General features: G+C 33.9%; 1 protein-coding gene across 1 annotated transcript in view; it reads left to right on the top strand.

Annotated features, from left to right (window-relative positions):
• stac (SH3 and cysteine rich domain) overlaps positions 1-11577 on the top strand; it is a 45508-nt gene extending 33931 nt beyond the window's left edge. Inside the window, exons 7-11 of the mRNA XM_056477778.1 lie at positions 2103-2170; positions 4467-4561; positions 6232-6283; positions 7810-7947; positions 8033-11577. Coding sequence (XP_056333753.1) covers positions 2103-2170; positions 4467-4561; positions 6232-6283; positions 7810-7947; positions 8033-8131 — 452 coding nt within the window. The 3' untranslated portion in view covers positions 8132-11577. The remainder of the gene's footprint in view (positions 1-2102; positions 2171-4466; positions 4562-6231; positions 6284-7809; positions 7948-8032) is intronic.

The raw sequence follows: 11577 nt of genomic DNA, 5'->3' as shown, positions 1-11577 counted from the left end.
CTAACAGCGTTGTGCTTATTCTCTTAATGAGTTATGGGTGTGTTATGAGCATAACGTGCATTACATTAATCAGAGTCTTCTTTCCCATTCCCTTTAAGAGTCAGCTGCGTTGTGATATGGCGCATTTGCTATTTACATGGCGGACTTTGTAAGTGGAAAAACTGAACGCTTCACTAGCGAGAAAACAGTTAAACAAACCATCTGCAGCATGAGGATAAAGAACGAGCCTCCTCCATTCTGCCTCTTTACTTTCTCTTTATTTTACTTTTACTCTGCTTTACTCCTTTACTTTCGTGGATAAGGAAACAGTGTTGTACACACTTCACTGAAGCCATCCATTAGCCTACATATTTAATTTCATTCATTATGTGCAAAGATTTGTTTCAAAACTATTTCTAAATTCAGTTTGTAATTTACAGCAAACAAATAAATGAACAACAATAACGAAGTGTGGTCAAAAAAGTTATATCCAAATACACGTCCTATTCTTATGCCTCATATGGTCCAAAACCTAACAGGTGGACAAATCTAAACAAATATAAATATACATATAATAAATAATACTGCTAATAATAATAACATTTTACAAATGCAGATTGTCATGAATAAACTGAGAAAAGCCCGCTGAGATGAAGAAGGCATGGTGGCAGTGGTGTTTATATTTATGTAGAAAATAATAATTAATCATTTAATTGTTTTCATATGTAAAGATATTTGTGTATTGCTGTGCATCCTGTGTGTTTAAAGCAACGTGAAAGCATTTGGACCTGCATAGGCGCATAACTAACGCACTCTGCACTGAAAAAGCTAGACCAGCTTTTAGTTTTCAGTCTATCAAGTTCCTTAAAATAGCAACGCGCCAACAATGCGCCTCAACACACCCCCTTTTTAGACCAGCACACCCATGAGTCCACAAAGTAGCGCAAATGGATTTGCTATTTAAACAACATGATGCAAATTTAGAGTTGCGCTGATCTGAGAATAGAAACAAATCATGCCAAACACGTCTTGCGCCTGATTGTGCCGGGTGGATGACAGGGCCCTTAATGTCAGAAAACTTTGCCTCTAAAACTAAACTTGTAATCCACCCCAACTTCTTGACCACCTAATAGTTTTAATATGCTAATTATTTACTAATATTATATTAATAAAATATATTTATTATTTATTTGCTATTATTTTTTCTAAGCATTATTTATTGTCAGAAAACTATGCCTAAAAACTAAACTTATAAAGTCCACCCCAAATGTATACTATAAAGCTAAATATTTACGAAAAAGATATGAATAAATCTAATTATTTATTATGTATACGCTTTTTTTCTACACTGAAAAAAGTGTTGCATGCAAAACTGTTGCAAACAATTTATTTGTGTTGAATTTAAACAAACAAATTAAATTGAGCAATGTTCAACTTAATTTGTTTGTTTAAACTCAGCCTAAATAAATTGTTTACAACCACTTAACGTAAAAAAAATTGAGTAAATCCAAGGAATCATCTTTGAATAATTTTTTTCAGTGTATTTATTTTTATTTATATATTTATTTATAGCATAAGCACTATTTATTGTCCATTTATTTGCTTATTAGTACTATTTACGCAGCTATGATCAATCTTACCAAATCTGTTCATGCAAATCTGATCATCTATCCCATGATGCTCTGTTTAACTACAAGCTGTTAGCTTTTAATCAGATTTATTGTCCACACTCATTAAAGCTTTAGTTATTATGATACACGGCTGTCTGGATGGACTCATAGTATCAGTGAGATGAATGGTCTTGATCAGGGTTGCATCCTGTTGATCACAGATTGACCCCAAGTCTGAGTGAATTCATGTGCCCATGGCTGTGTGCGCTGGCACAGGAGACGTATATTTATTCTCTGGTGCCACAGAGATGACCGAGAAACGGCGGTATTTTTGGCTAATCAGTCCAGCACTCTGAACAATGACCCACTACAACTGCATCATTAATTTAGCCTCGTACAATGATGAGAAAACAAGCGAGGTTTGTTCTGCTGTGAATCACTCATGATCAACAAGTCTAGACTCAAATTACTGTCTTTTCCTATTGATTTTTTTTTTGCTGTGCTGTGTTTCAGTTTTTATGCCGTTGGAGAATGGAACTGAACATTTTCATGTTGCTGAAAGGAAAGCAGAAGAATCACCCGTGAGCACTTTTTTTCTCAGTTTAGGAATGTTCATACTTACCCAGACATACCCAGACAAACAGAATTCTGAAGACTTGCTTTGTTTCACACTGCTCATTATTTAGTTATATGCATTGTATGGTGTGTGTACATCTGACTAAACCATGGGAATATGAGCAGGGTATCCCCGGGGTCTTAAAAAGTCTTAAAATGTCTTAAATTTCAAAAACTAAATTTTAGGCCTTAAAAAGTCTTAAATTCACTGAAATATTGTGTTGTATGTCTAAAATCATTTTAAAGAGGTCTTAATTTTGTTCTGTCCAAGTAAAGTTACCCAATCAGGCAGACATCCATCCAATCACCAACATTCCATCTTAATAAAATCAGGGAAAGAAAACTAAAAACATTTACACACTTCCTCATGATAATAACAGAGCAATTTATCCCTTTACGTTATCTTCCATTCAAACAAAAACTATTTACAGAAGTAAGGGGGAGTAGACATAATTTTTATACATAGGCATGAAACTTAAGGCTTTATAACAGAAATGCAATAGTTTTAAAAAAATCAATTGAGACCAAAAATCCAACAAATATATATTTTTGATTATTGATGTAATTGCCTCCACAATAAATGTACTTTTAACAATGTTAAACTTTTTTAAAATGTTAAATCATTTAGCCCTGTATAAGTCTAAAATTTCATTCATAATGGTTTTAAAAGGGTCTTAAAAAGTCTGTATGAGGAACCCTGTACGAGGGGTGTACACCAGGGTTGTGTTTCATAACCTTGAGTAAAAAGTGGTGCTAATCACGCTTCTAAATTCCTTAATTTTCCTTCAGCTTAGTTCCTTATTTATCAGGGGTTGCCACAGCGGAATGAACTGCCAACTATTCCAGCATATGTTTTCCCAGCCTGATCTCATGAGAAAACGTAAGTATTTTACGTTTTGTCAGTTTAGTGGCTAATTCGTACAAATTTGTACGAAAATGTACGAGTTTAAAAAAGAGGCGTGGCACCCAACTTCACCCCCTAAACTCAACCATCATTGGATGATGGGTAAATCTTATTAAATTGTACGAGTTAGATCATATGAATTCATACAATTTAGCTACTAAATCAAAAAGTTATGAATTGCTGTGAGATTGCGTTGGTTTTACACATCAGATGCCCACGCTTGTGAATCACGAATGTAAAATGTTACTTTAACTGAGGCTTTAAAATTGTACTTAAATTGATAGTTGAAGTGCAGACTTTACAAGTGCAGTGTTAAAAGATTTATAATGGTGTCTGTGTGTCAGTCAATAAGGCTTGTGACTTTAAGTCTTAGCTATAAAAACGTTACTAAATTGATTCTGATTCATTAAAGAAACATTTCTATACATTTATTTTTATTTTTAATTTGTCAGTTTTTCACACTATATCTCATGAGTTATCAAATTAAACAGAAAATTAAATACGTGCACCATTGTTTGCATTTTTGGGGACAGTTTTTTAATTAATGCGTTCAGTTAGCAAGAATACTTTTAAATGACTGTAATTTGACATTATTACAAAAGATTTATCTAGGATTTTATTTAATAGGATTCAATTGATCAAAAAAAAAATTTTTCCACAACTGTTTTCAAGCATGATAATAATAGGAAATGTTTCTTGAGCATAAAACCAGCATATCTGAATGGTTTCTGAAAGATTGTGTGACAAAAAAACTAAGAAAAAGAAGCAAAACTCAGCCTTTATAGGAAACAAACATTGATATAATTGAACTTCTGACTCAAATCCATAAAGCTCTGGGTTTTTTAGAGCTTTACTGAGCCCTGGTCTACAGTGGTTTCTCATCTAGAAAATCAACCTATTTTTCAGAGTCTCTGCTGTTAGCACAAGTGCTTGAGACACAGAGGTCATGATATTTCAGCCAGAGGAAAATTACACTTTTTATAATGAAGCTCAGTCAATGTTTTAATTGTGTGTGTCTTTTTTTTGACATCGATATTAAACAGCCAGCTGCACTTCTTTAAATCCTGACACAGACACATGAGTTTATTACATCTGAACTATTCTGAGGCCAGTTGAGTGTATGTGCATCTGCTTGTATACACAATTTCCCAAGAGCTGATGGAAAAATCCAAATTTATGTAACGCCTCCCACCTTAGCCAATGTCTGCAGACCAGTAATAACTGGATTCTGAAATCAATCCTCATTCAGTAACAATATCACAATATTTCATAAATAATATTATCTTCTTTTTAGAGTTTTACATAAATATATAATTTTTTCCAATAATGTCTTCCTCTTTATGTCTCTGTATATGTAGTCAGAAAGGGAGCTGAAGAGAGACCCCCTGCTGCTAAATACCTATGTGGCTTTGTTTGGATTCACAGCCCAAGACAACCAAGATCTAGAAATGAGGTAAGTATGAATAAAACACACACACACACACACACACACACACACACATGGCCAATTTAATTTATTTAATTCACCTATAGCGCATGTCTTTAGACTGTGCAGGAAACCAGGAGGAAACCCATGCGAACACGGGAGAACATGCAAACTCCACACAGAAATGCCAACTGACCAAGCGACCTTCTAACTACGGAGCCACCGTGTCACCCTAAATGACTAATCCTTTAATTAAATATAAAGAATCATGGCAGAATGGAACATAAGCTATGTATAATTCAGTCACAAGGTGGTCAAGAACATGTATGACAGATAAGGCTTGGATATGAATATACTCACTAACAGTCAAGATGATTCTTTGTTCCTGGATGAGCCTGTGTTATAAGTTTGAGCAGTTGTTATCTGGGAATAACATATTTTGGAATTTTGTGATTGACCAATCAGAATCAAGTATTGTAGAGAGCCATCTAATAAGCTATTCTAGAATAAATATGAATTGTCGTGTGAAAAGTTGTAAAAGTCTTAGCTTTCAGATTCCTGCTTAAAATATATTATTGTTTTTTTTAATAAACATTTTTTCAGTAAATGTTGTTTTATAGCGAGGTTACTAAGGTGCATTTTTGCAGTGGATATAGGTATGAAGGCAGAGTATCTATTTATAAAGTGCACCTATTGTGTTAAAACACTTTCACTTTTTCATTATAGGAATTGCACCATCACTTTATTTATCTTATTTATTAAGTGTCTGAAAGGGTCAAACTCCCTCCTCTTAGAGAGTCTGCTTTGCTTAAATTAATCAGATGGCACAGTCTTTTTTGATTGGTCTACTACTTACATTGTGTGCTGGAAACCAAACGCAATGCATGACAACATGGACGTCAGTTTCTTTATCAGTTCAGTCATGCCTTCATTTTTTGGAAGTGTTTGCAAAATGGCTTTGTTTTCACAGCACAGAAAACAGCCATTATGTTGGCAAAAACAAGATTACCAGTGTTTGTGAGTCTAGGTAGATGTTCACCCGGATCCAATAAAGACCATAGATTGACATTGGGCAGATTTATTAAAAAAACTATTAAAATTTGTGCAGAAAGTAAGGCTAGAATTACTGACAGCATGTTTCAGGCAGTTCAAAATCAGTTCATTCTCTTGGGGTGACAGTAACTCAATTTATTGTGCTTTTTAATCTCAATTGGAGCATAATAGGAGCACTTTAAAAGTAGCTGTCTTGATAATAATAAATGAAAGTGAATTGTAAAATCTTTCCTGTTGTAAAGGCTACTTAGGTTCTTAAACAGGATGGACCTGGAGTTACAGTGCTTGAAAGAAATGATAAACCTTTAAACTTGTGGATTCAGCAGAGGTTAAATTCACACAGTTTGACCTGGTACTTTGAAAATGAATGCTGTGTTATTGTTCTCCCCAGACTTATTCTGATTGCATTGCACACCCATTTGTCTTTACAATCATTCCCCCAGTAGTAATTTCAGGTCTGGTTCTCACAAGCTCTCCGGGAGGCATGTGCCGGTTCATTTTGGCATTTTAGCCATATATCATGAAGCTATCGCAGAGTTTCAGAATAGCCTCATCAAAGCTTTCAATCCTGAATTAATTCCAAAAGTAATTTCTAACTGTTGAAAGAGGATGCAGTTTCTTAATGTGTTCCTCTCTCCCTGCAGACCCGGAGATCGAATAATCCTGGCAGATGATTCCAACGATGACTGGTGGAAGGTAAAATCATGACGGATTTGTGGATTTTTTTTTGTTTGTTTGTTGCAGAAAAGACATGCATAAATCATTCTGCATCACTAGTAAGAAGTATAAAAAGTTCATTTTAAATCCACAATATTTTTTACAGTATATTTAAATTAATATCAGTACCAATTCTGCAAAGACTCTTTTTTCAAAACCATATAAAATAAAGTTATTCCCAGACTTTTGAAGAGTACTTTAAATTAGAAATACAGTAAAATATATTTATATATATATATCACGTAGATTAACTATGTTCCGTACACTTTTCGCTATTCAGCGCACTCAAACGACCTCTCCTCCATCATTGAAAGCCAGATAAGCATATTTGCTTGATCGTTCTCTTGGAGAATACCTATTGCACGATCCAAATTTTGATTAGGGTCTTTTGCACCAGTAGTTTTTCAGAAAACAGGGAAAAATACCACCTCTGCATGTGTACAGAAGATGATAGGTATTAGCGGTGTTCCATACAGGATTAAAATAGTGTTCTGTACAGGGCGCATAACTTCATTTAACCAGCAAAAATGAACATTGTTTTAAATCTTACTAAAAACCAACGTCAGAATATACTATTACTGTGTTTAACTTAAAGATTGTTATATTTAATACTTTTTATAAATGTTTTGAAATGAAATAACTTTACAGTCATTTGATTTTCAGATCCTCTTTATTTAATCATCACAACTGACATTTAAATATCCCCCAAAGCATTTATTCAACAAAAGATAATCTGTTTAACAATTTGTGATAACATGATATTCATATCATGAAGACTGTAATACTGTGTGATGTATAAATTAAATGCAAGTGCATATTGTCGTTGCTCAAAATATCTCCCCTTCCAAGTGACACTCGCCCCTTTAGCTTGCCCTCTGTCAATTTTCAAGCGCATTAGGTGGATGTAGCAAACTTACTGAATTTTCTCGACAACATATGGTAGGATTGTGTCTGTTGTACTCGGGGGTGAAAGAGTGAGAAACGAAGATTACACAGATATAACCTGTAAGTATTTATTTAGAGATTGGTGTTAGTTGTAAAAGGTAATCTGTACAGAACGTTGTGTACGGAACATGGCTAGTCTACATTATTCGGTATTTTAGGGCTGTAATGCTGTTTGTAATGTAGTTCACCACCAACTTAATATTTGGTTAATTCCTTTAAAGTATTTCAACTTTGAATACTATAACTATTGCTGAACTAAAGTGAAGAAATGAGTCTAAAGGAGAAAATATGAAAACCATTTTGAGTGCTCTTGTCCATGAAATGATATATTAATGAAGACTGAAGCTTTTAGTCTTTAAAAAGACACAAAAGCACCATTAAAAAATCATAAAAAGGGTCTGTATGAATCTTACACCCTATGTGTGCTAAATTCTGGTCCAAAAATCCAACTCGGACAAATGCTTTTGTTGTTATTTTGATATACTTTTTTAATCAATCGTTTAGTTTATTGTGAATTTTTATGAGTTAATTTTTCCTGTGTATGTTACTAACAATTTCAGGGTGTGATTGAAGATAGAATTGGATTTTTCCCAGCAGCCTTTGCGCATCAAGTGACGTCAAGCGACAGGGTGTTCAGGTGTAACCGAACCTTTATTGGGTGTAAGGAGCAAGGACAGATCACGCTGAAAGAGGGACAAGTGAGTACATGTGAGCAATGTTATCAGTCTAAACATTTCTAACCACAAACAGCACAATTATACTGCTTCATGAACATCCTTTCAGATTTGTGTCAGCGGTGAGAACGAACACAATGGCTTCATCAGAGTAGCCAGTGGGAAAAAGAGAGGATATGTGCCCTGTGACGTCCTGGAGAATATATGAGGTGAAAGAACACTGAAAATAATGGTAAAAACAAAGAGACATTTCAAAACGATGGCTCCAGCACTGCCTCAAGAAACTGGAGGGCTCTCAGGAGGGACCGGGAGACCCTCACTGACACAGAATGAATGTACAGTGACAACGAAGAGTGTTTGGATACTTAAAAATGTATGTATTTCATTCAATTAATAACAAAACCATTAAATCTTCTGCAAACAAATACAGCCAGAGCTTTTCTCAGAACTCATTTCACTTAACTTAAGTTTACGAATTAAGAATACCCCGTTTACACTTGATATTCACCCAAAACCGAATATTTAGTCACCATTTGCTCACCCCCAATTTGTTTCAAACCTGTTTGAGTTTTTTTCTTCTGTTGAACATAAAAGATATTTGGAAGTATTATGGAAACCAAGAAGGCATCACATCGGCGCAGTAGGTAGCACAATTGCCTTACAGCAAGAAGGTCTGTGGTTCGAGCCCTGGCTGCGCCAGTCGGCATTTCTGAATGTAGTTTGCATGTATTCCCATGTTTTCGTGGATTTCTTTCTGGTGCTCTGGTTTCTCCCACAGTCCAAAGACATGCAGTACAGGTGTATTGAATCAGCTAAATTGGCTGTAGTGTATGTGTGTGAATGCAAGAGTGTGTGGGTGTTTCCCAGTGTTGAGTTGCAGCTGGAAGGGCATCTACTGCGTAGAGCATATGCTGGATAAGTTGGTTCATTCCACTTTGGTGACCGCTGATTAATAAAGGGACTAAGCCGAAAACAAAATGAATGAAAGGAAACCAAGAACTTTTGACTTCCATATTTTAGATGTCAGTGTATTTGTTTCCATCCATCTATTTTAATGCAGATTTTGGAATATTCTAATAAAACTTTTGAAGCTAATTTTGAAAATGTACATAAAACGTTATGTGCCCAAATTCCCAAATTGTTTTATCAGATCTAGTGATAACACAAATGTGTGCAAATGCACTGTAAAAATTATATGATCAATTAGTCCTGACAGCATATGTTTTTAGGTTACTGTAACTTATTAAACTAATCATGTTCAACCAGAATTTTTTTACAGTATAGACAAACCAGCAGACTGACCACATTATGAAACACCTCAAATTGTCTGCACCAATAGCCTGACATGTAGCACTGAGATGCTCACAGCAACCTGATTTCAATTCCCAACTCAAGATCTTTTGCCAATCCTTCCCGCCTCCCTGCTCACCACACTATTCTATAATCTCCACTGTCTTGTCCAAAAAAAGGTGAAACACAGCTAAAAAATAATTATAAAAATAAATCTTGGTCTTGGTCATTCTAAAATGCCTTCGTTAAAGTCCGTCATCAAAGTTGTTTAGTGTTATCAATCTGCTGAAATTTATGCGCAATGATTTTGGGTGTATTGTAACTAAAACCTTAATATATGAAATAAAAAATAATACTTATTTAACTTTTATTTAATGTTTAAAATGCAAATCCAATTAGATCCACTTATTTGGTAAACAAAGCAAGTCTCTCATACAATATATCTACTAAAAGACATTTTAAATTTTACAAATACATTTTCTTTACATTTTCATATTAGTCAAAAATATTACTGAAATTAACTTAAAAGCTGAATAATTTACACACATTTACACAAGTAAATAAATAGACTCAATGATGGGCTAAAAATGTGTGGAAATCATGCAGATTCTGTGTGGGCCTAGTTATTGTCTGCTCTGCTATTAACTGCCTAAAGGGAACTGTCACACCTCCAAAAGTCATGATGTGTTCATTGCATTTCATCACTATCTTCTGAGGAAAGTAATTTATTATATAAAAAAGCCCCATAGTGGCTTCTCCTACCACAGCAAACAGTTTTTCTTTTTGATATTTGGCGCCTGTTTATCAGGAAGTGGTGGTTTTATTTTCTTTGACCCATTGCTTTATTCACAAATGTTTTATGTGATATTTCATTTTTGTGCATAAATCTAATTTGCATATTTGGATGAAAACAGCTACTGGCTACCTGTTTTCGGGATTCTGTCTTCACATTATCTTAATTTGTGTTTAACTGAAGAAAGAAACTCAAACAGGTTTGGAACAAGTGAAGGGAGAGTAAATAATGACATTTTTTTTATTTTTGGGTGAACTGTCACTTTAAGGTACATTTGGCTGTTTTTTGTTTGAGAAACTACACCAAATGCTATTGGTTTGATTTAGAATCAGCACTGACAACAGAGCATTGTGTTTTTTAACATTTTTTGCTTTCAGATTTACACATTCAGATAACAAAGTTGTTTTGACAAAGTCTTCGACAGCACATCTCATAATATTAAAGAATTAACTTAACAGGCAAAAAAGTAGATCGTTTGTAGCATTTAGCAAGCAATCCATAATTTAGCATTGTCTACTTGTGATTGTATACCATTATTTTGAACGGAATGTCTTTATTCTTAATGAATGTCTTAATTCTTTATCATTCAAAACCTTCAGGTAAATGTTCATTTCGTTAAATGCCACTCGGTTTGATGTTTTGTTATTCTATTGCGATGATATGCTAGCTTAATTATCCAAATACTTTTTGGGGCCATTGTATGTGTGTTAACTGCTGAATGTAAGTGTCATTTGTTTTACTTTTCTCATCTTCTGAAGGAGAATTGTGTTTTCTGTATTTAATTTATTGACTGTTAGAACAGGGGGGTCATCAACCATGCTATTTTTCCACTATCAGATATTCACTATAGCATTGCAAAACACTGCACACTATTTTTGAATTATCTTAATGTTAAGGCAGCATATTTATTGCTTCAATTTTTTTTCAGTATTTATTTATTTTTTTTACATAAAATGGTTTCAGACATTTTTTCAATAAATGTACAAGTGCTTTTTTTGGTTGCTGTCAAAAACACTTTAAACAGTTTGACAATTAGGTTAATTTAACTTGCACTTCCAGGATATTATTTCCCACTTACGCTAGTGCAGAAGAGAACAGATCTATTCAGATGCAACTTTGAATGAAAAACAGAAAATACACATTCTTTAATTAAAAAAAACACTATAGGCTGATGAAGCTTCAACAAACAAATCTCAGCAAAAAAAGTCTATGTTTTTTTCAAAGCCTGCGTATTCAGCTGTCTCGATTTTTCAAACATATGTCATCTATGCTGATTATCTTTTTATTAATAAGACATTTTATTTTAGGACAAAGAAACATTTTCACATTTGACTTTTGATTATTGAAGGCTGCAAGAAGCAGGAATATGTTTTTGCTGCACCATAATAGTAAAGATATTTAAATGGATGTTTAATTTATTTGAGTTCAGTCATGGAGGTATAGGCATCATGTATTGTCTGGTTAAAAGGATACATAATCTCTGTCTCTTGATAAGATTTTTAAAAAATATGTATTATTTAACTCCTCTTGTCTGCTTTTTTGATAATATTTTAATTTGAGTGAAATGAAGC

Source organism: Danio aesculapii, chromosome 17 (genome assembly GCF_903798145.1).
Source record: "Danio aesculapii chromosome 17, fDanAes4.1, whole genome shotgun sequence".
NCBI lineage: Eukaryota > Metazoa > Chordata > Actinopteri > Cypriniformes > Danionidae > Danio > Danio aesculapii.
Note: the sequence above shows the minus strand (reverse complement) of the source record. Positions and strands in the feature narration are given on the sequence as shown.